Source organism: Ursus americanus, chromosome 7, assembly GCF_024610735.1.
Source record: "Ursus americanus isolate L20-20 chromosome 7, mUrsAme1.1.p, whole genome shotgun sequence".
NCBI lineage: Eukaryota > Metazoa > Chordata > Mammalia > Carnivora > Ursidae > Ursus > Ursus americanus.
Window position 1 is genome coordinate 79,303,287 of NC_142133.1, and position 26,397 is coordinate 79,329,683.

The 26,397-nt window shown below is 39.6% G+C and overlaps 1 protein-coding gene across 2 annotated transcripts in view; it reads left to right on the forward strand.

Moving 5' to 3' along the window:
• Positions 1 to 218: 218 nt before the first annotated feature.
• Positions 219 to 26,397, forward strand: part of ADAM17 (ADAM metallopeptidase domain 17) — a 49,954-nt gene continuing 23,775 nt past the window's right edge. Inside the window, exons 1-6 of one of the 2 annotated variants that reach the window (XM_045775951.2) lie at positions 219 to 423; positions 10,926 to 11,058; positions 16,087 to 16,217; positions 17,272 to 17,360; positions 23,252 to 23,420; positions 24,686 to 24,819. In XM_045775951.2, the coding sequence (XP_045631907.2) occupies positions 339 to 423; positions 10,926 to 11,058; positions 16,087 to 16,217; positions 17,272 to 17,360; positions 23,252 to 23,420; positions 24,686 to 24,819 (741 nt within the window). In that variant the 5' untranslated portion in view covers positions 219 to 338. Of the gene's footprint in view, positions 424 to 10,925; positions 11,059 to 16,086; positions 16,218 to 17,271; positions 17,361 to 23,251; positions 23,421 to 24,665; positions 24,820 to 26,397 lie in introns of those variants that run through there. The other variant, XM_045775953.2, reaches the window with a different exon arrangement.

Sequence of the window (26,397 nt, forward strand, 5' to 3'; positions counted from 1 at the left end):
GACGGAAGGGGAGGGCGGAGGTGCGGTGAGGGGGCGGGGCGCCCGCACGGGGCGGGGTGAGGGCTCCCGGCATGCCGCGCGGCGCCAGCCTTCCGGCTGTGGGCGGTGCGGGGGTCGGCGACGGCCGGAAGCGGGCTGAGCTGCCCTCTCGGAGCGCTGCCTGCACTTCCGGGGGCCTCGAGCCGGGCTCTAGAGTCTTCCGGTAGGCGGCGCGGGAGGAAAAAGGCTTGAGGGGCAGGGCCGGGCGGATCCCCTTCTCTCCCAATGTGAGCAGTGTCCCGAGCCCCCGTCAGGCGAAGGCTGCCCAGACAGGTGGAGCCGGTGGCCGGGCCGGGAACATGAGGCAGTGTCTCCTCTTCTTGACCAGCGTGGTTCCTTTCGTGCTGGCGCCGCGACCTCCGGACGAGTCCCCGGAGCGACTCGGTAAAGACCCGGGAGAGTTGGCTTAGGGCCGGCGCTGGGCGCCTGGAGCGCGCTGCTTTCGGGGAAGAGCAGGGGAGCAGGATCTTTCAGGTGTTTAGGGGCGGGGTATTGGACGACGGTGGCGCGTCCCTAAGTTTTTGGTGCAGGAAGGGGGTGTGGCTCTCGGAGTTTAGGGAAGGAAGGGAACTGAGCTTGTCTTTCTGAATGGGAAAGGGATACTGGAAGGGGCCCCGGAGTGACTGAGGGCCTGGGAGGGGTCTGCCTCCTGAGTTTGTGTTTGGAGAGTGTGTTTGGGAAAGCGGTAGGGGGAATGGTGTTGGCTCGTGTTTGGGGAGGGAGATGTGGTCCAGGTCCCTGCCCTACCGAGGTGTTCCTCCCAAAGCCAGGACTTGTGGGGGTGGGGGGTGCGGATAGGAAGGGCCCAAAGCTCCCCAGCTCTTCCTGGCTCTGCAAGGAGCGAACTAGAATTTCTGCTGTAGGAGGTTCTTATGTAGTTATCTGGTTGGAAGGCGGTGACTGGAGAACTCACCTTGGACTTGTGTTTTGCGAAATTTGTAAGCATGTACTTACTTAAATTGTAGCTTATTGGGGGTGCAGGGAGGGGGCGCTTAAACCTACCAAGCCAGCTCTTTGATACCGCTTGAATGCCTTTCTTGCCATTTTAAACAAAAAAATTATCAGGGATGACCAATTTGATCAGTTTTGTGCCCAGGAAGTAGAGGGTTTTTAGATTTTCTCTCCCCCCCTTTTTTCCCCACATCTTTTTAAAATTTTAATTTAGTTAACATGTAGTGTATTATTAGTTTCAGGGGTAGAATTTAGTGATTTCATCGGTTGCATTTAACACCCAGCGCTCATTGCATCAGGTGCCCTCCTTAATGCCCGTCACCCAATTATCCCTTCCCCCACCCACTCTTGTTTAGATTTTCTAAAGAGATTGGATTTTAGGATGGACTACATTAAGAGATGTGAAATTTGTGTAAACTTCTGAAGTCTTAGGATTCTTTGCCTTACAGAAGTTGACATATAAGACAGTTTAGTAATTAAGTATGAAACATGGTTTATTCCCCCCCCCCAGTGTGCAAAGTTGATTTTTCATGGTTGTATTGGTCTCCAAATCCCACCATGATTCCACCTGTAGTGTTGTGCAGATTGAGACACCATGTGGGTTTTCTTTATAGCTAATTAAAACTTTCAGATTAGTTTACCTGGCAAGTTTTTAATTTAATGGACAGAAATTCTAATTGACTGAGTGTATTAAAGGTGTTTAGTTTTCTCACCTGAACAGCTGCTTTGTGGTTATCTCAAATTGAAATGGATTACAGGTGACTAGTGTAATGACAGGCAAGGGAGCTTGTTGGGAAGGGCTGAGATGTGATAAGTCAGTATATATTGAAGGAAAATTTTGAGATAGTGGTGGTCAGGATGGAGGGATAGAGTAAGGATCTACTTCATAAAGATAAATGTTAATGAAAACAAACATGTATTTTGAGATATTAAAATTAGATTTTTACTGTAACACAGCAGTTTCATTTTTATTATCATGCTTTTGTTCACAGGTGGTAAAATAAGTAGTGTGAATCCTAAGGATTCACATAGTATAAAAACCTTACTTTCTAGATGAATCCTCCACAACATTCACAGATCATAGAGGTTTTTTTTTTTAACTGTGTGTTTTTATTTGCAAAGTGCTGACCACCAGTGCCAGAAAAATGCATAGACTTATCCATTTATTCACATAATGTTAGAAGAGCATGTACTGTGTGCAAGTATTATGTATGGCATTGAAAACAGATCAGATAATATCCATCTTCAAAAAGCATTTGCATAGTGGTACAGAGAGATCTAAATAGTTCCAAAACAACATGGAGGAGAGTGATACAGTACATTATGACAAGTATTGGTGTTTTTTTTTTTAAAGATTTTATTTATTCATTCGACAGAGATAGAGACAGCCAGCGAGAGAGGGAACACAAGCAGGGGGAGTGGGAGAGGAAGAAGCAGGCTCATAGCGGAGGAGCCTGATGTGGGGCTCGATCCCATAACGCCGGGATCACGCCCTGAGCCGAAGGCAGACGCTTAACCGCTGTGCCACCCAGGCGCCCCTATGACAAGTATTGTTATCATTGAGAGGCACTGAACCTAGCCTGGGAAAGTTATTGAAGGCTACCTGAAGGAGGTGATACTCAAGCCCAGACTTTAAGTTTAGGTAGGTGAAGAGGGAAAATAAGGACGCTCCTGGTGGGGGCACTTAGAGACTGTAGAGTTGAAAGGAACCTGATAGATCATGTTTTAGTTTTTAAAGTAAAACAGTAAGAAAAATGAGTCTCAGAAAGGTATAGCGAGTTGTCACATTCTTGCAGTGATAAACATATGCCTTGTGGGTATTTTTTCTTTTGAAGAATGACTTTGTGTGTGTGTGTGTGTGTGTGTGTGTGTGTGAGAGAGAGAGAGAGAGAGAGAGAGAGAGAGAAGGCTCCAGATGTGATTAGTTGCTTAACTTAACCGTACCATTATTTAGATTGAACTGGTCAAAATCAAATAGTTTTATAGTTAAAGAGCATGTTTTATTATAGCCTACTGGTCTTATAAATGTTACTCTAAGCTTAGTATTAAGTTTTTTGTGTTTGTGTTTTTTTTTTTTTTTAAAGTACTACCCACCATGTGGGGTTCAAACTCACAACCCTGAGATCAAGAGTTGCATGTCTTACCAACTGAGCCAGCCATGTGCCTCTCGGTACTAAATATTGATGAAGGATTTTTTTTTTTTTAAGATTTTACTTATTTATTTGAGAGAGAGAGAGCAAGAGTGTGGTTAGGTGCAGAGGGAGAGAGAGGGAGAGAAGCAGACTCTCCGCTGAGCAGGGAGCTTGACAGGGGGCTCAGTCTCGGGACCCTCAGATCATGACCTGATCTGAAGGCAGATACTTAACTGACTGAGCCGCCCAGGCACCCTGGGATTTGATATCATTTTTCTGAAGGATAGAAATATATACTAGGATCCTGGCTTTTGGAGTACTCCACGGGACACTCAAGATGATTTCAATTGAACTGTTATGAGTTGCATAATTCAGGAAAGTTATGAGTCATGTGAACTTAGTCATGATGATATCTTGTTGAAGTTGCAGCTGGGGTGTATAAGTCTCACTCTGATTTCAAAAGTGTTTTCCCTTTGTGTTACTTATAATAAAAGAGGATGTAGTGGGTGGAGGGAAAAAATATAGGTCACAGATGAGGGTTGAAGGTTTGTATCTGAAACATAATTTTGAAATTTACCTTGAGGTTATTGGTGTGGGGATTCTCCACATTGCAGTGCTTGTTTTTCATTATTGACAGCCCCATTTTGCTCAATATTTTTGACATCTGGCTTCCTCTTTTGATGTTCATTTTGCTTACAGGCTGCATTCCTTTGAAACTGAAACACTTAACCACCCTAACTGTTCCAAAGGAGATTTCATGCCAGTCTGCTTTGAACTAGTCAGAGATAAACTGTATTTCTAGAGTAGAATGAGGAGTTCAGCAGAGAGCCATGGTGGAGATATTGGGAGAAATCCTTTTGGCTTCTACAGAGTTTCCAGAACATTAAGTGTAGGTGTCCTTTGAGGCCAAGTGTCATTGTTTTTTGTTTTTTTTTTTTTTATAAAGATTTTATTTATTTATTTGACAGAGAGAGAGACAGCCAGCGAGAGAGGGGCCACAAGCAGGGGGAGTGGGAGAGGAAGAAGCAGGCTCCCAGTGGAGCAGGGAGCCCGATGTGGGGCTCAATCCCAAGACCCTGGGATCACGCCCTGAGCTGAAGGCAGATGCTTAATGACTTAGCCACCCCGGCGCACCAGATTTTTGGGTTCTTTACCATTTTGTATGTGAGGGATGGTATTTTCACTTGGAAGTATAATTTTAAAGAAAGTCTGAAAAAGATTGATGGAGGGGGGACTGGAGTAGGAAATGGGTTTTACTGAGGTAGGGAAGTGAAATCAAGTGCTTTTTCATATATCCCTTAACTTAGCCCTAAAATCAGCCAAGGGGATTGGTATCTACCTCCTCACACGATTTATTTTTCTCTTCCCTTCTCTTCTTTTAACATGAGTTGTAGGCCTTGACAGGTCTCATCTGCTGCCCTGGTTTCACTTACATTTGATTGTATTCTGATAACTACTGAATATGTACTCTGATCTAGACTTGTTCTCTGAAGCTCCGTACTCCTGTATGCAACTGCCCACTTGATATTTCCATTTTTGTATTCACAGGCACTTCAGATATAACATGTGCAAAAATATTTGCCTTCTCTTTGATGAGAAGAAAGTATAGGATACAATGTTTAGTCTAGGAAGAGACAGGGGTGCTGGAAATTGTGGAAGTAGTCTCATTGCCTAACCTGGATTTGTGTCCCTTTCAACTACAGAGCTGTATGGACCAATCCCGGTTTCCTTAGAGGTTCTCTTGGGTTGTGTTGACTTTTATTTGGTCTCAGAGTTTCCATGTGACTGGTCTTGCTGGAGAATCTTGGCCTTGGTAAAGAATTCTTGAGAGGGAATTATTGAGGCAGCTCATCCTCCATCCCCCCTACCTGGTGTAAACCCAGAAAATTAAGTTTTTAATTCCCAGGCTCTGGGCTCCACTGCCTAGCAGAGAGCATTGCTCTCCTTTTTCTCATCCTTAGTTTCAGGGAGGGATTCACCCACATCTAGGGCCTACTTCACAGTAACCTGGCCGGGTCACTGCCTTCTCCTGCATAATTTGGGGAGTCCTGAAGTGCATTAAGGTCTCGTGTCTTCTGCACAAGCAGACTGAACACTTCACAGCAGTCTTGGCTTTTTCTTTTCCACTTCTGACACCAGAACTAGGAGCATGACACTGATAGTGTCCTCTTGGGAAACTCTTTGTACTCCCTACAGCAGGGTAGTCGAGAGTGAGTAGAGGGCTACGGGGGTTCTGCATTATACTTGCAAGTTATATTCCAAGAACATGCAGTGTATTGCAAAAAGAAAGGAGAAATTAAGTAAAAGGCCCACAAATGTTCCTGGACTCTTTTCATACAACAGTTGATTGTTTTTATCCTGGGACACCTGGGTGGCTCAGTGGGTTAAGCGTCTGCCTTCGGCTCAGGTCTTGATCCCAGTGTCCTGGGATCGAGTTCTGCATCGGCTCCCTGCTTAGCGGGGAGCCTGCTTCTCCCTCTGCCTGCTGCTCCCCCACTTGTGTGTGTTCTCTCTCTCTCTTTGGCAAATAAATAAAATCTTTAAAAAAAAAACACTTAAAAAATTGGTTTTATCTTAAAAGTGTTGACTCTGGCCTTGACGAAAGAAATATGGGTATAGTTTGTCATTGTATCAGTCAATGGCCATAAAAGCACATACCAGAGATGAAACAGTTTGGGTGTAAAAGCAGGATGGAGTGGTAGGTTTATCAAATCGGTAGGCCACTTCACACCTACATCAAGAAAGCCAGTTTATTGTAGGCCTGAAGCTCCAGCTTTCTCCTTATTCTTTGAGAACATGTAGAAGGAATGAAGTATCAGCTGCTTTTTACTGCTCATGTCAGTGTTGAAAACCGTACCAAACAGATTTGATTTCTCCCTGCCTAAAATCACGGTGTGATTTATCAGTGACACAACTGCAAATATACGATGACTTAATGCAGAAAAGTCCTTTGTAAACGAACAGTGTAATTGCAAACTATATAAAGAACAAGTTGTAGTGTGGAACTCCAGAATCTTCCAGCATCCAGCTGTCCCCTTCTGTTAGTTCCTCCCCCAAACCTGCTCCTACTTGTGTTTTTTAATCTCTGTGAATGTGGTGCCACTATCTACCTATGTACCCATGCCAGAAACCTGGGGGTCTTTTCTTGATCTCTGCCTGGATTGCTTGACTGCTTACTAGCTGATTTCCCAGACTTTGGTCTTGTTCCCTTCTAGGCCACGCTCCACACTGCAGTCACAGTGAAATTTCTTTTAGCTGTTGCCTTATCCACAGTCCAAAATCCTTAACTTAGTTCCCCGGCCCTCTATGACCGAATTCTGCCTGCCTCCTGTCTCACACCTCTTCCCATCTGTGTGCCGTTACGTCCTCCAGCTTCAGTGAGTTACTTTCATTTCTTTGAGTATTATGCTTTGTGTTTCTTGGGGACCTCAGCGTATGTGTTATGCCCTCTACTTAGAACCCTATCCTTTCTTTCTCTTGGTGGTCTTCTCATCCTTTTGGTCTTAATTTCAATACTGTTTCCCTGGGAAAGCATCCTTGGCTCTCCAGGCAGGGGTTGTCATCTGCTCTGTCCTTCCATAACTTCCTGCAACTCCCTTGGTACTTTACATACTTTATACTTTTTTTGTATGGTGGTCTTTCCTCCAGTGTCATAATATCAGAAATAAATCTTTCTTTCTTTCCATTTATCCCTAGTGCCTGGAAGGTGGAACATTTTCAGTAGATGTTGAAGAAATGAATAGGTGGGGTTTGGTGGAAGGGAGGAAAGTGAAGTGCAGAATGTGTATGCAGGAAGGGAGCTGTGAGGGTGGCAAAGATACAAAAGCAGTAGGGGAGGGTAGAGTCTCTAAGACTAGAGGAGGCCAAGTGAGGGAAGCCATACCATGTGGCAGAGAAGAGTGGGGAGCGTTGGGCAGGGGATACCTAAATAAAGTAGTACTCTAGTCTGACCTTTTGAATTGTGTCTGTTGTTTTCTAATTTTGTGTTTGTAGCCAGCTAAAATGAGAAAAGCTCAGTTGTTTACGGGACTGCTGGAACAACTTGTAGAAAGCAGGGAAGGTGTTCTCATTCTAGAGAGTGTGGGGCAGCCATTGTGGAGTGCTAAGAAAGATAATGAAGTGGCTTATACTTAAGTTTATGGAGATGTTTGGATATAGATAAAAGATAACCCCTTGGGAAGTGTTTCAAATCCTGTTGAAAAATCTATAGAAAGTTGAGATTACCAGTGGTTGGAATTTTGGAGGGGAAGTACGGGGAAATACCAAGTATGCGAGAGGCTCCTTGCTAGCGAAGGGCAGTGGTGAGAGCAGGATCTCTGGTTGTTGCATGAGGGGAATGCTTTTACCATGTTGTCTGGAATGGCTCCAGGGCATCCATTGTGAGATATCTAGTTATTATAAGAGGACAAATTACAGTTGAAACACATTAGTTAGGTATTTTAAAGTGCTTTAGCAAGCTACATTTTAAAAGTGCTTATTATGGAAAATATACCTAAAGATAACCAGTGATGTTACCATCGTGCTCTTTCTTTTTTCTAGACCTATTTTAATACATAGTTAAGATTATGCAATATGAATAGATTTTTGAATCTACGCTTGTTTATTTAATATTATAGTGTATTTCCCATGTTTTAAAAATCTGTTGTTACCAGCATTTTTAATGATTATAGATTTTTTTTTATCATTTGGAAGTGCTATAATTCATCTGTTTCTCCATTATTAATTTACCTTGTTTCTGATTTTTGTTCTTAAAAATAATGCAAGGCTGAATAAGGACTGTCTTTGTGCCTAAAGCTTTTATCTTCACTTTGAGCTGCTTCCTTGAGCCTAGTTCAGTGGTTCTCAAACCCGAATGCCTCAGTATCACGTGGAAGGCGTGTTACACACAGATCACTGGGCCTCAACCCGAGGATTTCTGACTGAGTAGGACTGAGAGGAGACCTGAAAATTGGCCTTTCTAACAAGTTCTCAGGTGATGCTGCTGGTGTGGGGACCACACTTTGAGAACAAATAGCCTGTGTTATTGACAATGACACTACAGTATTGAGGTTAAGTTTCTCAGGCAGTGGGAGTGATTATGATCTTGAATGAAACTGAATTCATGTACCAACTTGTATCAGGGAAGTTGAAGAGCTGTGAAGGATTGTATCAGCATCTCAGCATCGAGGATTTGTGCAATTTGTACACACAGCAGTGCTGTTTTTTGCAAGGTGCTATGCTGGGTTTTGTGAGGTAAGGTTACTTTGAATAATACAACCCAGCTCCCTTTTGGCTGTTTTACAGTCTATTCGTGAGATAAGACAAAACACAAACATGCCAGGAAAAAAGGTATTAACAAAGGGCTACAGAATTTAGAGGGAGGCAAGGTCATGTTTGGTCGGCACTTCACAAAGTAGGAGGCCAAGAAGTAGGAGGTCCAAGAAGAGCTAGGAATTTTTTTTTTTTAAGATTTTATTTATTTATTTGACACAGAGAGTGCGAGAGAGCATGAGCACAAGCAGGGGGAGTGGCAGGCAGAGGGAGAGGGAGAAGCAGGTTCCCCGCTGAGCAAGGAGCCTGATGTGGGGCTTGGTCCCAGGACCTTGGATCATGACCTGAGCTGAAGGCAGACACTTAACCGACTGAGCCACACAGGTGCCCCTAGGATATATTTTTTTTAACTTTAAAAAAAATTAATTTATTTAAAGTAGGCTCCCCACCCAATGTGGGGCTTGAACTCAGGACCCTAAGATCAAGAGTCAGATACTCTACTGAGTAAGCCATCCAGGCATCCCAGAGCTAGGATATTTTTAAGGAGTTTCATAAGTATGACATCTGTGAAGCTTGGGGTTTTCAGCCAGAGAAGCTCAAGTTCAAATCTTGGTTCTATGCTAAATTAGTTTTGTGATATACTTCTCCCTGAGCTTGTTTGTTCATCTGTGAGAAGGGGATACTATGCCAGGTGTGTTTGTGTAGATTACATAATAAAACACCCAGCAAGGTGTCTTATAGGGAACACACACTCAAAATTGTTGAGTAGGGGCACCTGGCTGGCTCAGTTGGTAGAGCATATAAATCTTGATCTTGGGCCCATGAGTTTGAGCTCCACGTTGGGCGTGGAGCCTATGTTAAAAAGAAAAAAAAAAGTTGAATAAATAGTAAGTTTCTTGAAGGTTTTTCATTAGTGCTGCTAAGCATTGTAATTAACAAGGCCACATCACCAAGGACCATCTATTGGCTTAAAAGTGATTGATGGCTTTTGAAACAGCTTTTGTATGGATTAAATTTTAAAGGAAATTTTGATGGAAAACAAGTGGCACCCAACAAATGCGAAATTTGCTGCCACTTGATTTAATATTATCATGAGTCAGAGCCTTGGATGGTTTTTTTTTTAAGATTTTATGCATTTATGCATTTACTTTAGAGTGAGCACGTGCACACTGGAGGAGGGGCAAAGGGAGAGGGAGAGAAACAGACTCCCCACTGAGCACAGAGCCCTACATGGCTGGATCTCATGAGCCTGGGATCATGACCTGAGCCGAAATCAAGAGTTGGTCGCTTACCTGACTGAGCCACCCAGGCGCCCCGGTTTGGATGAACTTTGATGAAATTTACTTTCATCATAAAACAGCATGCTCACCTCTTGTTTTCTTCAGGTTTGCCTAAATATTGCGTAACAGTGAAGCGTCTTTCTTTTGACCACTCTTTATAAACTGGCCTTGCTTACTCCCTGTCTTTGCTATTCTGCTTTCATGTCCGTAGCACTGACCTCTATATTGTGCATTGTGTGTCTCTCCCACATTAAAATGAGTGGTGCAGTAGGCAAGGACTTTGCTCTGTCATTACTGAGACCAGAGCCTGGCACTAACAGTGAATTAATGAACTGGCAAGTGAACCAATTGAGGATATGTAGGAGAAGAGGAAGAGAAGAGTATTGGGTCAGTTCTTTTAAAAGTGGTTTTATGGGCATATTTAACCTCAGTAACACTATACTTGTATTTTAAATTCCTCGTGCTATATTGTAAGGACATTCTAAGTCCAGTGGAATGATTTTGAATACCATTGCTTCTGTAGTGTTATTTGTTAAGAGGAAAGGATCAGTTCACATATTCTTAGTTTCTGCAGAGACTACAGTCACCAAAATTGTCTTCCAAAGATCCTTATTTTTTTAAGTGTGCTCTCTGCCCAATGTGGGGCTTGAACTCACAATTCCAGGATCAAGAGTTGCATGCTCTACCGACTGAGCCAGCCAGGCACCCCTCCAAAGATCTTATTTTACTATACTTACCTTTTTTGTGATGATGTGAGATGATAAACTTGCATACATGTTGAGATGAAGTGAGGTGAATGATGTAGGTATTTTGACCTAGTGTTAGGCTCATGTGTACTGACCTTCTGACAGACCACAGCTGACCTCAGGTAACTGAAACCTTGGAACTTGAAACCTCAGATAAGGGAGGTCCACTGTATTATGTCTCCATTTGTCCCTTCTTTCCCATACCATTTATTTCCTGAAGAAATTGGTTCATTTATTCTATAGGAATTCTGGCATTCTGGATGTGGCTGACTGCTTCCTAAGGTTGTTAGTTAATTTGGCAATCTAATCCCTTTATGTCTTAAAAACTGGAATTTAGGTCTTGATTAAATTCAGATTTAATTTGTTTTTTTGCTTTTTATTTATTTTGGCAAGAATGCTTCATAGGTTGTGCTTAGCACTTCAAAACACATTATGTCAGAAAGTTTGTTGTCAGACCTTGTCATTTTAGTGATATTATAGTTGATTAGTAATTTTAGGTGTTAATAACCTTTTTATCTTTGTTTCAGAAAAGCTTGATTCTTTACTCTCAGACTACGATATCCTCTCTCTATCCAATATTCAACAGCACTCAGTAAGAAAAAGGGATCTACAGGCCTCAACACATTTAGAAACACTACTGACTTTTTCAGCCTTGAAAAGGTAATTTGAACTATTTATAGAAAAATACTGGGGCAGTGGGGAACTTAATTTGGCAAAAGTAGAAAAATAAGGGTGTTTACTGGAGACTTAGGAAGTTACATTTTAAAAATATGTAATTGATGTAATTACAGTCAGTCATAATTCTTATATTGCTTATTCTAAAATTCAAAGTGATGATTATTAAAAACAAGCAAATGGGTATTCCGAAAGTATTAATGATGGTAATAATGTTTATGGGATTCTAACAAAGGATTTTAATTAATTGAATGATTTATAATACCTTAAAATATTTTGTGCTACTTTAGAACCATCACCTTTGTACTAAATATTATCTTTATTTTATATATGAAGACACTGAGGTTTAGAGATCAAGGATTTGTTCAGGACCCCACAGCCTTGTGGTAAGCTGGATAGAGAGTTCAGTACTCTGAGTATATTGAATTCCTCTTACATCGTGGCATAAATTGATGTGGTCTGTTTGGGCAGTAATTTTACTTTTTCTTATAATTTGCAGATGTAAATCTGTTAGATAATTGCAGGCCTCGTTCTAAAGTCTTTTTAGGCAGCTTTACTAATATCAAAACACACCCTGAAAGAATGTAAATGGACTGAATTACTCTGTAGGTTAGGCCCCCATTTGTTAGGGAAGGCCTATTTTTTTTTTTTTAATCTTCATTTTTTAAAAATCTTTTTAAGATTTTACTTATTTGAGAGAGTGAGAGACAGAATGAGCAGGGAGAGGGGCAGAGGGAGAAGCAGATTCTCGTGAGCAGGGAGCCTGATGTGGGGCTTGATCCCAGGACCCTGGGATCGTGACCTGAGCTGAAGGCAGATGCTTAACTGAATGAGCCCCCCAGGAGCCCCCCAACAAATATTTTAAAAAAAGAAAGTAATACATACACTTGGTTTAAAAACCAAACTATGGAGGGTATAAGAAATTTTCACTTCTTCCTCAAACTTCACAGATGCAGAGAGGTTTCCCCAATAAACCTCTAAAAGATTTTAATGCATATTTTTCGCATGTAGAACTATGTACATGTAGGTAATATAGATAAGTAGATTTACCTTCTTTTTAACAGCTGCATAAATATTGCATAGAATTGTAATGGTTTGTTGGCTAATAACCCACAGATACATATTGTTTAACCGAAGTGATTTTTGTTTTCTATAGCAAACAACGCTCCAATAAATATCTTTGTGAATATAACTTGTCTAGGTATTTTTATAGGATACATTCCTGAAAGGAGAATGAGTCCAGGGTATACATACTATAAATGTTTACTGGTGTTACCATATTTCTTCCTAAAGACATTAGCCCAATATATTCTTCTAGCAGCAGTGTATGAGCTTACCTGTTTCCTGTTACCCTTGGCAATACGAGGTTTTATCAGCCCTTTATTTTTGTCCCTGTGAAAGGGAATGGTGTCTCATAGTTGTCTTGATTTTCATTTTGTGTGAAATTGAGCATCTTTTCATGTGTTTGTAAGTTATTTATTTTTCTGTATCTACCTTTTCATATCCTTTTACCATTTTTCTGGTTGGTTTATTTATTTGGTTCCTGAATCATAGTCATGCTTAGTTTATTTATCATATGTGTAACTGATATTTTATGCAGATATATTTTACAATATCTTTTTGGTTTTTTTCAGTTATTGCCATCATCCTTAGATTCTTTCTGAATAATTTCTTCCTGTCAGAGTTCATGTCAAAATATTGTCGTATTGGTTATCCAGCTTCCAGACCTATAGCAAATTTGAGCGGTGATGATAATAGTAGTCATAGTTTATCCGGTACTTACTTTGTGTAAGTTACTTGAGGAGGCATTTTGCACATGCTATCTCTCACCCTCACCGTGCTCCACAAAGACGTTTTCGTTACTTTGCTTTTGGGAAAAAAAAATTGAGACTCAGAGAGGTTGGGTAACTTGCTCAAGGTCACTCAGCTAGTAGATGGAAGATAAAGGATTTGAATACAAGCCTGTGCTATTTCTGCTGTGCCGATAGGGATTTTGGTGAAGGAGCAGATATAGTTGTAAGAGATAAATAGGAGCAAAGGATAAGGGTAAAACTGCAAAATAACTCAAAATTTAGCTTTCTGGATTTTTTTTCCCCTAAAGCTAGGTTTGAGGTGGCTCATAGAGTCTTTTCTATGGGAGGAAATAGTCCCATAAGCACACACATTCCTGCTCTTTTCATGTCTCATAGATGACATTGATTCTCTAAGAAAATGTTCAACAGTATCTACATATTATCTCTCTGTGTAAGGAAGCAGGGAGATTTGTAATTTATTTTACAGAGTTTCCATCTTAAGTGTTGTTTTGTTTAAAGATTTTATTTGAGAGAGAGCCCAAGCTGGGGGTGGGTCGGGGGCAGAGGGAGAGGGAGAAGCAGAATCCCCACTGAGCAGGGAGCAAGAGACTTGGGGCTCCATCCCAGAGAGTCTGGGATCGTGATCTGAGCCAAAGCTAGGTGTATAACCAACTGAGCCACCCGGGCGCCCCCACGTGAAGTGTTCAAATGAAAATGTATCTAACTGTGTAGGAGACCTTTGGACCAGATATTTTATGAAGAAAAAAGCATGAAGCTTGCCTAGAAGTTACATTTCCTCTGTTTTATAAATCAAGAAATACTATTATTCTAAAGTAATGAAGAAGTTAAAAATATTGTTTTAGGGGGAGCCTGGGTGGCTCAGTCGTTAAGTGTCTGCCTTCAGCTCAGGGCGTGATCCCGGCATTCTGGGATCGAGCCCCACATCAGGCTCCTCCGCTCGAAGCCTGCTTCTTCCTCTCCCACTCACCCTGCTTGTGTTCCCTCTCTCGCTGGCTGTCTCTATCTCTGTCAAATGAATAAATAAAATCTTAAAAAATATATATAGTTTTACTACTTTTTGATAATGTTAAACTTTTATTTTTTTAATGTTACACTTTAAAAAAATTTAGATATTCCTCTTAAAAGTGAAATATCTCAAATTTTTTGAAGAGGGCTAGAACTAGGAAAGAAATGGATACATATCCAGCTAAATGGACCATTAAAAACAGGTGCGAGGTACAAACTTCCAGTCTTAAATAAGTCATAGGGGATGTAATGTACAGTATGGTGACTATAGTTAATATTGTATTTGCATATGTGAAAGTTGCTAAGAGAGTAGATCTTAAAAGTTCTCATCATAAGAAAAATTTTAACTATATATGGTGACATTTAATTAGACATTGTGTAATATACACAAAAAGGAAAATACTGTCAATTCAGGTGGATTAACACTAGTTTGTAGTTACTGTAAATCCTTAAATCAAAACTTGGAAAGATAAAATGCTAAAGGAAGTCTAAGTACATGACTTCTCATAATTTTGGGAGGATAAAGTAAAATAAATTCTGACCGACATATCTTGTTGGAGGTCTTATAGCTCAAAGGTGAAGATTGGAAAGTCAGAAAAAAGGAATTTTACCATCCATTGGTCCTTATCTTTATAGAAGAGCAGATTCTTAGCATAGAAAACAGGGTACAATTTCAGTGATTTTTCTGGAAAGAACATTAAGTAGAAGTAATATCAAGACTCCTAAAGGGCTCTGAAACTGAATAATGCATTTAGAACAGGGATGCTTTTTTTTTTTTTTTTTTTTAACAAAGTTGTCAGCATAACTGACAGGGAAAAATGTAGCTGTGAATGTGTGGGAAGATATGTTTTAGGAGAACAGGAGATGTTCTAAGGATTTTTGAAATAATGTATTGTCTCTCCCTCTGACCATTAAAAAACCACAAGCGAACTAAAATTACCTTGTTATGTTCAAAAAGTTAAAAATATTTGTTGCTATGGAGACAGTCCCAGTCTAGATTCTTTCTGGCAGTTTAGACTTAGGCAAACCCACAGGGAAGTAACATTTCATAGTTTCAACCCCACAGCTGACAAAATTTGTTCCTGTGGTTGAGATCAAAAACGTTCCTTTATCTTTGGTGTTCATGGACACATTGTAAGGGTAAATAATAATTGAAAAATCCTTGCTCACCACACCCAGATTTTATGTCAGGACTGAAACTGGTAGAAAACAAAAGAATATTAAGCCGACTAAAGAACTGGAGTATGTATTTTAGTGTCTGTGTTGGATACCTTATATTTATTTTCCTCATAGGAATTGTGGATTAATTTTTTTCAAGATAAGTTTTCTTTAGAAGGAGAAAAAAGCATGAGTGCTTTTAAATATAGAAAGTAGAAGTTATTAATTTTGCACAGCAATAAGACCAACTTGGTTGCTAGAGGCAGCACAGTACAGGCTTTTGAAAGGAAGCAAGTTCAGGGGCGCCTGGGTGGCTCAGTCCTTAAGCGTCTGCTTCGGCTCAGGGTGTGATCCTGGCATTATGGGTTATGGGATCGAGCCCTGCATCAGGCTCCTCCACTGGGAGCCTGCTTCTTCCTCTCCCACTCCCCCTGCTTGTGTTCCCTCTCTCTCTGACTGTCTCTCTCTCTGTCAAATAAATAAATAAAATCTTTAAAAAAAAAATGAAATGAAGCAAGTTCAGTTTCCAATGTCATCATTTACTAGCTGTGTATCCTTGAGTCTGTTGATTGACCTCCATCCGTCAGTATTTACTGTGTGAAGCGGAGACAGTATAAGCAGAGCATGTAGTGCTGAGTAGGTGTTCAGTAATTCCTCTCTAATTATACCCGTCTTTGGTACATTTTTCAGACAAGCAGGATTCCAACTTAAACTATCCACGTGTGTTTCCTTATTCTTCACGGTCTCCAGAAAAGATGAATGCATAAGCTGTTTGAATCCCCCCCCATTCTAGTCTTTTTAAGGTTTGCCGGATTCTTACAGCTACAGACACTTGTCAAAAAAAAATTTTTTTTTTCTCTATTCGTCTTACAGGTGATACAATGCTAAGTACCTAGTAGAACAGTAGTTACAACTTGCATAGTGTTTTATTAATGTCAACTCCCTGTCAACTTATTTTTTAAGTAAGTTTAATTTTATGTGCTTTGAGTAAAATTTTATGTGCTTAGACTAAGATATGTATGCATTCTTTCTTTAGGCATTTTAAATTATACCTGACATCAAGTACTGAACGCTTTTCCCAAAATTTCAAAGTTGTGGTGGTAGATGGTAAAGATGAAAGTGAGTACACCGTCAAATGGCAAGACTTCTTCAGCGGACACGTGGTTGGTTAGTATGGAGCTTGTTTGTTTGCCTTTGTGTCTGGGGGTTTTAGGTATCCAGATCTAGTTTGATTGCATATTCTTCTTTGGTGGGAGGAAGAAGGGGTGTCAAAGAAGTGCTATTGTTTGCTTTATATGAGTTATATAAGTTTGGAAAGAGGAACATTCAGACAGGAGGAAATGGGGATTACTAAGCATGTATACTAATTGTCTGTTTTAATGATTAAAATGAATTTCCTCCCAGTTAATAAGAATTTAACCTCCTCTTGTCTCCAAGGAGGGATTGTAGGCTTCCCTTATGAGATTTTAAACAGGAAAGCTAGGAGATAAAATAATTAACTTTATGATTCTGTTAAGTATTTAAGACAGTATATCAAATGAGCAATTGTGGCTTCTGGAACTTCCTCTGCAGAAAAAAGAAATGGCATTAAAATCTGCAAATAGTGCAATTCCAGCCCTATGTATTCCAGATCATGCTTTCTGCCTCCTCTTATAGTTCTGTTCTTTTCTTTTCTTTTCTTTTCTTTTCTTTTCTTTTCTTTTCTTTTCTTTTCTTTTTTCTTTTCTTTTTGGGTGGGGGTGGAAGGGGTGGCAGAGGGGAGAGAGAATCCTAAGCAGGCTCCACACCCAGCACAGAGCCTGTGGGGGGCTCGATCTCACGACTGTGAGATCGTGACCTAGGCTGAAATCAAGAGTTGGACGCTTAACCGACTGCCACCCAGGCTCCCTCCTCTTAGTTCTTTCCTAACCAATAATAGGTGAAGTTGTTTTGGAAGAACACGTATGCGTTTGTTTTTGGTTTTGTCCTATAACACACTCTAGGTAATTCTTACAAGAGGATTGAGGGAAAGAGAAAGGTTTCAAATGAGTTGCGACTACTCTTTAGGAGTGTGAATGTCTTGCTGCTTGCTGGGGCCTGTGTTTCTTTGTGGTAGATTTCTACAATACCTAGGCAGATCCCACTCTGATGAAGGACTTGATTGATTTTTATTGACAGTAGTGCATAGTTTGTTTTTTGATACAAGTATTTCTTAATGATGGCATTTTTTTTTTCTCTTAAGGTGAGCCTGACTCTAGAGTTCTAGCCCACATAGGAGATGATGATATTACAATAAGAATCAACACAGATGGGGCAGAATATAATATAGAGGTAAATCTGTATATACATTTTTTTTGGCGGGGGGAGCTGTTAAAAAAGCTGTTTCCCAGTTGTTTGAAGAAGACAAAGATCTTTAATTATGCTTACTTCTTTTTTCCTTGTGTTTAAAGTTTTTACCAGTGAAGTAGATGATTTTTTTATAAAAAAAAAAAAATATTTTTTTATACATCTGAGAGGCTGTCATAAGGTGCACCCTGTATTTCTAAGTGCCATAATTGAGAGAAAGTCACATGTGGAGTGGATAATGGGAAGAGAAAACTTTCTTTCTCTGATTCATTTTTTAATTCTTTCTCTAATAATCCTTCTATAAGTGTTAATGTTCTCAAAGACAAAAGTCAAGTCTTATTTCTCCCGTTCCCTCCTAGATGCTCAGGAAATACAAGATCAATAAAAGGTGATAGTTTGTAGTCTGAGAAGTTAAAAGAGAGAACTAGGAAACTCAGGCTCTGGCCATTCTTCCACTGAAGTACTAGCAGTAGAAACCAAGACCAAACTAGCTGCATTTGTACAAGATACATAACCACGTGTCCAATACTAGCCCAGAAAAGAAAATGTTTGCCACAGATTTGTGGATTGAAGTGCTTCTGTTTCTAGGAGGATGAGAATACTCCAGGTAGTGGTGATATCACCAAAACAGAGCACCTGTGGGAAAACAGTAATTAAGGTTGGTCAAAATGAAAGTTTCATGTGTATCTGAGTGCTGACTAGGGTAAGACTGCATGCTGGTGCTATAAATACTGTAAATTTTAATATCCAGACTGCATGGCCACTAGTCATTTGTCCATCACTGTGAAAGAGAAATGTCTGTCTTTGGCCTTGTGGTCTATTTTGGTCTGCTAGTATGTAGTCTATCTAATGTCAGTGTTGTGGCGAGTCTAGCTTACCAGAAAGAAAATTAGCACAAATTAAATGAGCATTTACTCCAAAATAGGCAAAACAATTAAGTCTTAAATTTACTTATTCTTTTAGTCAGTTGATTTTTTAAAAAGTACCTTTATTTTAAAAATACTCCCTGAAATTGTCAGAAAATAGAGTATCTGAAATCTAACTACTGGTAGATAGAACTGCTGTTAACATTTTGGTGAGTATCCTTCCAGATTTTTTTCTGTACATATATACACAAATAAGTGATTGTACAGATTTTTTCTTACAACATTAGGACCATACAATATGTACAGTTTGTTAGCCTTCCCTTTTTTTTTTTTTTTAAAGATTATTTATTTGAGGGGGAGAGAGCACGAGAATGAGAGAGAGCACGAGCAAGGGGGAGGGACAAAGGGAGAGGGAGAAGCAGACTCCCCGCAGAGCAGGGACCCTGACATGGGACATGATCCCAGGACCCCAGGATCATGACCTGAGCCAAAGGTATCCGCTTAACCAACTGAGCCACCCAGGTGCCCCTGTTGTCATGCATTTAAAAAAATTCTTTTTATTTAAAATCAGTTTGGTTAACATATGCTGTCATGCGTTTTTTATTTAACTATAATAACATTTTTTCCGTATTAATAAATGAAGATCTAAATTAGGGTGGGTTTTTTTTTTTTAAGATTTTATTTATTTATTTGATAGAGCACAAGCAGGGGAGCAGCAAGCAGAGGGAGAGGGAGAAGCAGCTTGCTCCCCACTGAGCAAGGAGCTTATGGGGTTTGATCCCAGGACCCTGAGATCATGACCTGAGCCAAAGGCAGATGCTTCACTGCATGAGTCACCCAGGCGCCCTAAATTGGGGTTTTAATAAATGCTGCCTGTTGCTTCCTTGAAGCATCGTACCGCTTGTTAAACCAGTCTCCTATTGATGTTCAGTTTTTTTGTTTCTAATTTTTGAAATAAAAAATGCTACAGGGACACCTGGATGGCTCAGTCCGTTAAGCGCCTGCCTTCAGCTCGGGTCATGATCCCAGAGTCCTGGGATCGGGCCATGTGAGGCTCCCGAGCCTTCTTCTCCCTCTCCCTCTGCCGCTCCCCCTGCTTGTGCATGTACTCTGTCTCTCTCTCTCTGTCAAGTAAATAAATACAATCTTAAAAAAAAAAGCTATAGTGAGCAGCTTGGGCATGCCTTTTGGTGCATGCATTTAGTTACTCGGTGATAGGAAATTAGGGTTAGGGTAGGAAACTCTGTAGGCTGTGCCAGAGTTTCACATTAGCTGCTCCTGTGACTGAGCAGCTGCAGGGGTTCATTCCTTTCTCTCATTGAGGTGGATGTGGGTCGGGTGGATGTGGGTCGGGTGGTCCTCCTCCGCCTTGTAGCTTTGATGTCTGGATACATATCCTTTGAGGTTGCCACAGATGGGACACCAAGCCAGAGAATTCCACAGGGGTTTTCAAGGGCCAGACTTCGAAGTGGCTGCATCACTTCTATCCAGGTGGAACTGGAACTCTTGTCTTTGAGCTGCCTGCAAAGGAGGCTGGGAAAGATCTTGTTTTGTGCTCAGAAAGATAAAACAGCGTAGGGAATCCCCAGCGTTGTTTTTGCCACCGTGTATGTATCTGCTTATTTCCTTAGAAGAATCTGTTAATTTTTAATTCGAAATGAGCACATGTAGGATTTGCTCAGATTCCTCACTTTTCCAAATTCCTTTGGGAGAATTAGCAATTCTGTTTCCATCCATGTCTCCCTGCCTCATTAAGTACAAAAATGGATATAATTAATATTTTGTTGTGAGATGTTTACTTAAAAGTAAACTCATCAGGTTTATTGACGGACTTCTGCATGAGATTAATAATCTTTTAATAGGAAAAGTGGTTTATTACTTACAGCGGTGATTTTTATATTCTTTATTGCATAATTCTTACCTGCACTTACCTTGATATAAAAATTATAAAGTCTTAGGCATAAGAGTAAACAGGAAAATGTATATATCTTATTTTTAACACTTCACCATTAAACATTTTAAGCCATCACTGATTTTATCACCCAAGCTTGCTATTTATATAAATAAGCCTGGGTTAAACTTTAATCATAAGATGATTTTTTTCTCCCTACCTTTTTGTTTTGAAAATGTTCAGATTTACAGAAGGATTGTAGAATATCCTGGAACCCTTAACTCGAGTATAATACCATGTTTGCTTTGTTGTTGTTTTTTCCCCCTGAATCCTTTGAAAATAAGTTTCAGACATCATGACATTTCACCCCGAATGGTTCAGGGTGCATCTCCTAACAGTAAACGTATTTTTCTACATAGCCACAATAACACACCTGAGTAAATGAAATAATTCTGTAATATCTAAAAATGTGTAGTCAAAATCTCCAATCATCCTCAAAATCTCCCTCATAGATCCCCCCCCCCCCAATTTAGGGTCCAAGAGGTTCTTGCCTCTTATTTAGTTATTCATCAAATGACTTTTTCTGGCAACTTGTTAATGGTGAAAATAGGATTTTATTAGTAGTAATAGTAACTACTTTTATCTTGAAATCTTAACATATAATTGGATCCATTATATTACATTATCTTCAATATAGATGTATCAGTACTTTACTCAATGAGAAAAGTTATCTTCAGATAAGTTACTTGTTGAAGGCACATATTAGGGGTACATTTGAGGTATCTCTGATCCCAAATCCTGCTATCTTTTTCTGTGTCAGACTATGACTATATCAGGAAACTCTTAATATGAATTTAGAAATGTTTGATCCAAAAGAAAACATTTTTCTCTTTTCCTATTCATAGGCCAAGTGAAGGTCCCTACAGCCAAGGAGATGGTTAGGTAATTTTCTGAGTTTTCTGCTAGCCCTGCAGCTCATTGTTTTTTAAGTCTACCTCATACGTGGATTATGAAAGAAGATCCACACGCATAACTTGACCTTTGAACAACATGGATTTGAACTACATGGGTCCACTTATATGCAGATATTTTTCAGTAAATGTATTGAAAGATTTTTGGAGATTTGCAGCAATTTGAAAAAAGTTGCAGATGAACCATGTAGCCTAGAACTACTGAAAAAGTTAAGAAGTTAGGTATTATTGTAAGAATATAGTATATAATACATGTAATGTACAAGATATGTGAGTTGACTGTTTATGTTGTTGGTAAGGCTTCTCGTTAAATAGTAGGCTATTAGTATTTGTTTTCGGGGCATCAAAATTACATGTGATGGGTTTTCAGCTGCAATGGGGGTGGTCAGTTCCTCTAACCCCAGCATTGTGAAGAGTCAACTATATTTAACAGCTTTATTGAGATAAAATTCACATACTATACAGCTTATTCATTTAAAGTATGTAATTCACTGGCTTTTAGTGTATCCTAGAGTTATGGAAGTCATCACCACCATCAGTTTTAGAACATTTTCATCACCTCCAAAAAAAATACTGTACCTTTAGCAGCCCACCACTCTGCTCCCAAATCCGCTAGTCCTGGGAAACCACTAATCCGTGGTCTCTTTAGATTTGCTTGGTCATTCGTATAAATGGAGTCACAGTAAGTGGTCTTTTATGACTGGCTTCTTTGTCTTAGAATACTTTTAAGGTTCATTCACGTTGTAGCCTGTGTCAGTACTTCATTTCTTTTTATTGCCAAATAATATTCTATTTTATGGATGTGCCACATTGTGTTTATTCATCAGTTGGACATTTGGGTGGTTTTCACCTTTTTGGCTATTCTGAATAATGCTGCTATGAACATTTGTGAACAAGTTTCTGTGGGAGCATGTATTTTCAGTTCTCTTGGGTTTATACCAGGAGTGGAATTTCTGGGTCATATGGTAACTCTATTTTTAACCTTTTGAGGAACTGGCAGACTGTGTTCTGCGGCGGCTGCACTCCACATTCTCACCATTTTACATTCCCTAATATATGAGGCTTCTGACTCTCCACATCCTCACCAGTAGCTGCCATTACCTGTCTTTGGTTCCAGCCATCCTGGTGGATGTGAAGTCGTGTCCTTGTGGTTTAGATTTTCATTTCCATGATGGATATGGAGGGAGAGTTCATATATCCATATATGTATAAAATATAATTGTGTGTGTGTGTGTGTGTGAGAATACACATAGTATCTTTTTTGTACTTTCCTCACAAGCTGCCTAGTTTGGATGAGATCAGCATCCTTACAGGAACTTGGTTCTTGACTTGGGTAACCTTTCAAATATGTTAGTTCTGATTTACTATGACCTTGCAATAGGAGAAGTGAAGATTTTTTTTTTTTTAACTGCTTTCCCCGAAAGAGCTAATAAGTTTTAGGCACATTGCTGCAAGTTTTCAGTCTTCTCTCCCGTGTATAAAACCTTCACACGGCAAGAAGATACTAAGGAGACCGGAATGAGAAGGGTACAGGGACAGAAGGCTCATCTCCCATTTGTTGCTGTAGGTCATCACCTGAAGTAGGGTTGGTGTGCAGCAGACGTTACATAAATGTTTTTCAATGAATGGAAAAGGTTATGCATTTCCTTTTCCGGATCTTCTTTTAAAAGGTTTCACAGTTTGTACAAAATAATGCTTTTTTCATATGCAGATAAAATCAAAGGGTGAATAATCCATGTATTTATTTACCAGCATAGAAACTGAGAAAAATTGAAATGATTTATTTATTTTTAAGATTTTATTTGAGACAGAGCGTGAGAGAGAGAGAATTGGGGGGGGGGCACAGGGAGGAGTGGAGGGAGAGGGAGAAGCAGGCCCCCAGCTGAGCAGGAAGCCCAATGCGGGGCTCAATCCCAGGACCCTGGGATCATGACCTGAGGCGAAGCAAACGCTTAACTGGCTGAGCCACCCAAGTGCCCCTGAAATGATTTATTTTTGATAAAATGACTAGTCAGTTTACTTAACCTGGAAATGAGTGTTATCTAAAAGCAAAGGGTGTTGTAAAAATTGAGTATTTAGGGATTCTTTTTTTGAGTATTTAGGAATTCTTATACTTTGCATCTCAATTATGTACGTTTTCTGTTTTAGCCACTTTGGAGACTAATTAATGATACTAAAGACAAAAGAATGCTAGTTTATAAATCTGAAGATATCAAGAATGTTTCACGTCTCCAGTCTCCACAAGTGTGTGGTTATATAAAGGCAGATAATGAAGAGTTGCTTCCGAAAGGGCTGGTAGACAGAGAGCCACCTGATGGTAAGACTTAAAAATACATATCAAATAAGAAACAAGCATTATGTCTTCAGTAGGGGTGGTTGTTAGTTGATTAGTAATTATAGTATTTCACTTGCAAATAGAGTTTTATTCAGAAATTTCTTTAATTCTTTTGCCTATAATGTAAGAACTGAAAACACTAGAAAATAATGGTAACAATAAAGATTGGAAAAAGTCTACAGAAAAGGGAAATTGAGTGATCTGAGGGAAATTTTTTTTTTGTAAATAGATATTAGGATTGATAATATATTTAAGTGGCTGTAGGAGAGGAGGAAAATTTTTTTGTTTGGGGTATTTAGAAATGACAAAATAATACTGTTGAAAAACAATGTTTAGGTAAGTTTGTAAGAAATTAGTTGGTACCAAGAGAGGTCTGTGCTGTTTAGAAAGAGGTTATCAGTCTTGGGACAGATCACTTTTTGTTTATTTAAGATTTTATTTTTAAATTTTTATGTATTTAAGAGAGAGAGAGAACGAGTGGGGGGAGGGGGAGAGTGAGGGAGAGGGATAGCAGACTTGCCGCAATGCAGGGCTCCATCCCAGGACTCTGAGCATGACCTGAGCTGAAGTCAGGTGCTTAACTGACTGAGCCACCCTGGACATTGCAAAGATTTTATTTTTTAAAGTAATCTCCATACCCAGCGTCGGGCTCAAACTCACAACCCTGAGGTCAAGAGTTGCCCGCCCTACTGACTCTGCCAGCCCAGCGCCCCAGACAGATCACTTTAGGGTCATTTAAAAACCTAACCATCTTGGAGACATACTCTACTGTCTTCATTTTTGAAAACTTAGAAAATATGACTAACATTTTAGTATATAAATAAATTCTCATTTGGATATTTGATAAGAAAAAGGACCTATTACCATAAACTAATTTTTAATGTCTGATTATCTTGATAGTCTTACCATTACTTTGCTTAATTTGTAAACTTCTAGAAGAAAATGACAGTTTCATAGCCCAACAATAAACTAGAAGGTTGTTCTACTTTAGGTACTTTTTTAAAGTTTCCTGATTTTAAAAATTAAGGAGGCCCTTTTCCTTGGTTTTGAATTCTATGATTTTAAAACCTCATATTACTTTTTACTTTTCTGTCTTCCTCTAAATTGTTTTCCGTTGAAGATATCTTTAAGGATACTAAGCTCAAATGATGTTTGTTTCAAAAATATGCTAGATTTAAAGTGTTACTATAAAAAAACTCCTTGTTTTGATGAATTTTGATTTAATAGTGCATACAAATTCATATTAGAGCTTGTTCGTCGGGTGAAGAGAAGAGCTGACCCTAATCCCATGAAGAACACGTGTAAATTGTTGGTGGTAGCAGATCATCGCTTTTACAGATACATGGGCAGAGGGGAAGAGAGTACAACTACGAATTACTTAGTAAGTATCTAATATTGGATCAGGTCACTGGACACAAAAATCAAGGTAGGTAGCCATATTCCATTTAAGAGAAGACTGCTGTGGTGTGAAATGTGATGAGACGAGATCTGTTTCAGTTGCTCTGTTATTTCCTAAAATAATGGGGAGCTCTCTGAGGTTCTTACATTACTCTGTAGAGATTCTTGTTTCAAATTTTTGAAAACCCATTTTACCTTTGAACTAATATTTTCTCCACATTAGAATTTTTATGCGTATTAACATTTAGAGAGAGCTCGTAACATAGGCCTCCCTTCTTTATTCAAGTGAACTCTTTGAAAACATCACTGCTATAATAATGGCCATGACACATGGATGGATGGATGGATGCTCCAGAGTGAAAAAAAAGTATTTGTCTGAACTTGTGTGTGTTCTCTGCTTATATGTATATTTCAGAGAAGATGGTCAGTTTAGTTTTTGTTGTATAAAATAGCTAACTGTTGGAATATAATTTTGTGGAGTAGATGGGACTTTTATGGTCGTAACTAACTGTAGGGCAAAGATTCAAAGGAAGGATTACAGAAGTATTGACACTGGGTTTTTGAGTCTTTACTGTTATAATTTGAAAAGCCAAGGGAATCCCATTTCATTGACATTTTTTCTTAGTATGATCTCATTCGTCATGATATCTTGGCACGGACAAAATGTTGTTGTTGAGGGAATAAAAGAGAATGTGGCTATTCATGAACCAAGAGCGTAGGCCCCAAAAGACGCCTTTCTCATTGCCTTGCCTTTTCCGTTCTCTGTGTTTTATTCATACCCTCCCTCACCCTTCTTTCCCTCCCCTTCCAATGTCAAGTGAAAGAATTTATTATGAGGGTTGTAGGAGTAGTATGTGAAGTCACTGCAGTTCTTGTTCCTAAGTAAGAGAGACTGTTCCCTGAAAAAGTTCCTTTTTAATATGGGTTTTGTATTAAGGGTTCTTAATATACTTTTTTGTTCATTATACCATAAATATGAATATAATGAGAGGTCTAGTTTTAAAAATTGCATTTCTTAGCAAAGAACAGTTGGTAGATCTCTAATGTGCTTCACAGGTGCTAGAACAAGCCTCATCTAGCCGGTTTGTGAACAATAGAATGTTCTGTTTGAGGAAAAGATGGGTAATGAGCATTTTGTTCTTATGTAGTTGGAGTCACCCTTGTTCCTCCTCCCCCAGTATTCTCTGTCTACCTTACCTCCCTCCGAAAGCAGAGGACAGAAGAAAGGGGAACCGGTGGAAGCTCACTCCTCTCTCTCTCTCTCTCTGCCGGGTCCTCGGTGCTGGCCTTGGCCCAGTAAGGGCCGGGGGTAGGTTGAGCAGCGTCTGTCACTGCCCCTCGCCTCTTTCTGAGGAGGCATCTGAGGTTCTTGCCAGAGATGGAGTGAAGATGGACAGCTTCTTAGAAGGGCAAATTGTAGGTACACTGGTGGACTTTTAACTTTTATTTTTATAGTTGAATGGAATGGCAGTTTTTTAGAAGCCTTTTACTTGGTATTTTGGTTCATATGCAATTGATAACCTAAAATTTGAGACGAACCATACGACTTCTTGATCCTGGT